Below are 2,256 nucleotides of genomic sequence, written 5' to 3'. Positions count from 1 at the left end.
GATTTAGCTGACCTTGGATGTGACATGGATGCAGCCGCCACCCTAATAGATGTATCGTCTCAGTACCCCAAGTCACATGAAGAAAGATTCGGCACCACACATGGGGTGATCGTTAAACCTTTGCAACGATTGTTCGAAATGGAGGTGAGGAAGGAAGTGGCACCATCTACTGAAGTTGAGCTGAAAGTGGTGCTGGATTCCGAATTATGGAGCATTGTAAGGGGTGTGAAGATGGATGGAAGGAGTAGGAAACCTGGGAGAGCCAGAAAAAGCCCCTACTTATCAGGGAAGACCCGAAAGAGAAGGCAGAAGGAAGGGAAGGAAGAGGGGGAGGACCCCAACATACCTAAACCACCCCCAAGAAGAAACGGGATGACGGGATGTTGCCTAAGGGAAGGAGAACAGCTCTGATAGAGAGACTCCTAAAGCATGAGAAAAGGCAAGTAGATGTGAAGTATATTAGACCATGATTTAAGGTGATCATAAATGGAAATTATTAACTAACAATTTAATACAATGCTGCAGTGATATTCTCATGGAAAAGGATGATGTACACGTAATAGCCGAAGACCTAAAACATCTTTGGAATGTCAGACACTACCTGACTGGCACTGTAAGTGTCATTTTTTATCAATAAAATCTACATTACCTCACATCTGACATTTACTTCTCTTCCTTGAAGATCGTGGATATTTATGGGAAGCACGTACAGTCCTGCAACGAGGATGGGTTAGCAGATCCTAGGGGCAGAATTGTCTTCGTTCCTTCGGTGGTACATGTAAGTGTAATTTCTATCATCCCACATTTCAGTTTACATAAGATTATATCTGTAGTATCCCATTGAATTCAATTTTTTTTAGGGAACTCTTACTGCAGTGGGGAGGGAAGTGACTGAGGAGCTGAGGGTAGAAAAGTGGAAGACGGCGAAGGACGCTCTCCACGGTAGACTTATAGAGCACCAGCTAGAAGCAGTACAAATGGTACTATTACCATTATGTCAAGACAGCCACTGGGTTCTTCTCATTGTCGATATGGTCACCAAAATGTTCCACGAATGCAATTCCTGTAAAGGATTGGAGTTCCAGGAACGAGCAGGATTGACCGTAAGTGGGTTAGCATCTTCAATGTTTTCCTACTTATAAATCTATACGTATAACACTTATGTTTCCTAAACCTGTCAATGTTAACCACTTGCAGGTAGCTTTGTTGAAGGAGTACTTCAAGGAAAGGGGCTGTGATATAGACCATTTTCAATATGCTCAGATGGACAATTTCCCACAACAGGCCAATGGGTCAGTATATTTAAATGTTTATTTTTTTAGGATATGAATTTTATTCGCTCAATACAACCGTTGTTATGCAGGTTCGACTGTGGTTTGTTCGTGCTTAAAGCAATCGACCATATGTATGCAAAGGATCCATTCACTTTCAGCAAGTCTGACATTCCCGCTTATCGGCTGCAGCTGTGCGAAAGATTCTTGCGCGGAGAGTTCGGGGAGTGTGGCGATTTTCTTAAGGGGGATATATGAGTGAAAAAATGAAGAAGAGCTCTTGAAGTTCTCATGGATGTTGTAAAGAGGATGGACATTGATGGTCTTTGCTGTGAAGTTTTGTGTCTATTTGTAAGCAAAATGGGGTAAATTTATTTGTAATTGTTCGGCGCATCTGTATAGGACAGAAAGCAGGCTGTAGAGACACAGAGGGAGGGTTTGTTTGTATCTCAGCATACTGAGAACTATGTATTTGTAATGAAAATTCAAGTTCTGTGAAGTGATGGTGGTTGTGGCATTGGGTTCATTGCGAAATATGGTAAAGGACTTTGAAAATCATCAAATATTTGTTCATAAAGTTTTGGGGGAATTTATATTTCTATTGGATGGAAATATGATTTATTTGTATTTAATGGTGGTTATTCTCTCTACTTTTTATTTTCATCGTCATAGTTGGCAATGGGACCCCTGTTTTTTGTGCTTTTCCGGTTTTGTTTGGTTGCTTGAACTGTTGGGAAGAAAAAAATTCTTCCTCAAAGTTGTTGATAAATTGCACACCATTTCTTACAACAGCCACCCCCTTCTTTCCAAATGGACTGTCCACCCCACACCATAGGATGATCCATAACGTCCATTTGATGGGTGTAGACACCCCATTTTGACCGAACCCTAATAGCATTTGTTGATTAGAAACCCTAGTGAAAAAGTGTTCTAAAGTCCCAAATTGTGCCTCAAGGTAGGTTAGGGTCCCATTTAGATTCCTCTA

At 41.2% G+C, this 2,256-nt stretch overlaps 1 protein-coding gene across 1 annotated transcript; it reads left to right on the top strand.

Annotated features, from left to right (window-relative positions):
• The first annotated feature begins 429 nt into the window (after nt 1-429).
• Nucleotides 430-1,529, top strand: LOC143885847 (ubiquitin-like-specific protease 1A). Its single transcript, XM_077389897.1, has 6 exons — nt 430-443; nt 526-613; nt 683-778; nt 861-1,103; nt 1,198-1,292; nt 1,364-1,529. Exons 1-6 carry the CDS (start codon nt 430-432, stop codon nt 1,527-1,529), a joined length of 702 nt encoding a protein of 233 aa, XP_077246012.1.
• Nucleotides 1,530-2,256: the final 727 nt, after the last annotated feature.

This window comes from Tasmannia lanceolata, unplaced genomic scaffold (assembly GCF_043159265.1).
Source record: "Tasmannia lanceolata isolate RefF3 unplaced genomic scaffold, GAP_Taslan_0.1 ptg000011l, whole genome shotgun sequence".
Taxonomy (NCBI): Eukaryota; Viridiplantae; Streptophyta; class Magnoliopsida; order Canellales; family Winteraceae; genus Tasmannia; species Tasmannia lanceolata.
Note: the sequence above shows the minus strand (reverse complement) of the source record. Positions and strands in the feature narration are given on the sequence as shown.

Excerpts from the sequence above, each read along its gene's own strand:
- LOC143885847 (XM_077389897.1), top strand. Across the intron at positions 614-682 it reads GACACTACCTGACTGGCACT|ATCGTGGATATTTATGGGAA; the intron begins GTAAGTGTCATT and ends TCTTCCTTGAAG. Across the intron at positions 1,293-1,363 it reads TTCCCACAACAGGCCAATGG|GTTCGACTGTGGTTTGTTCG; the intron begins GTCAGTATATTT and ends GTTGTTATGCAG.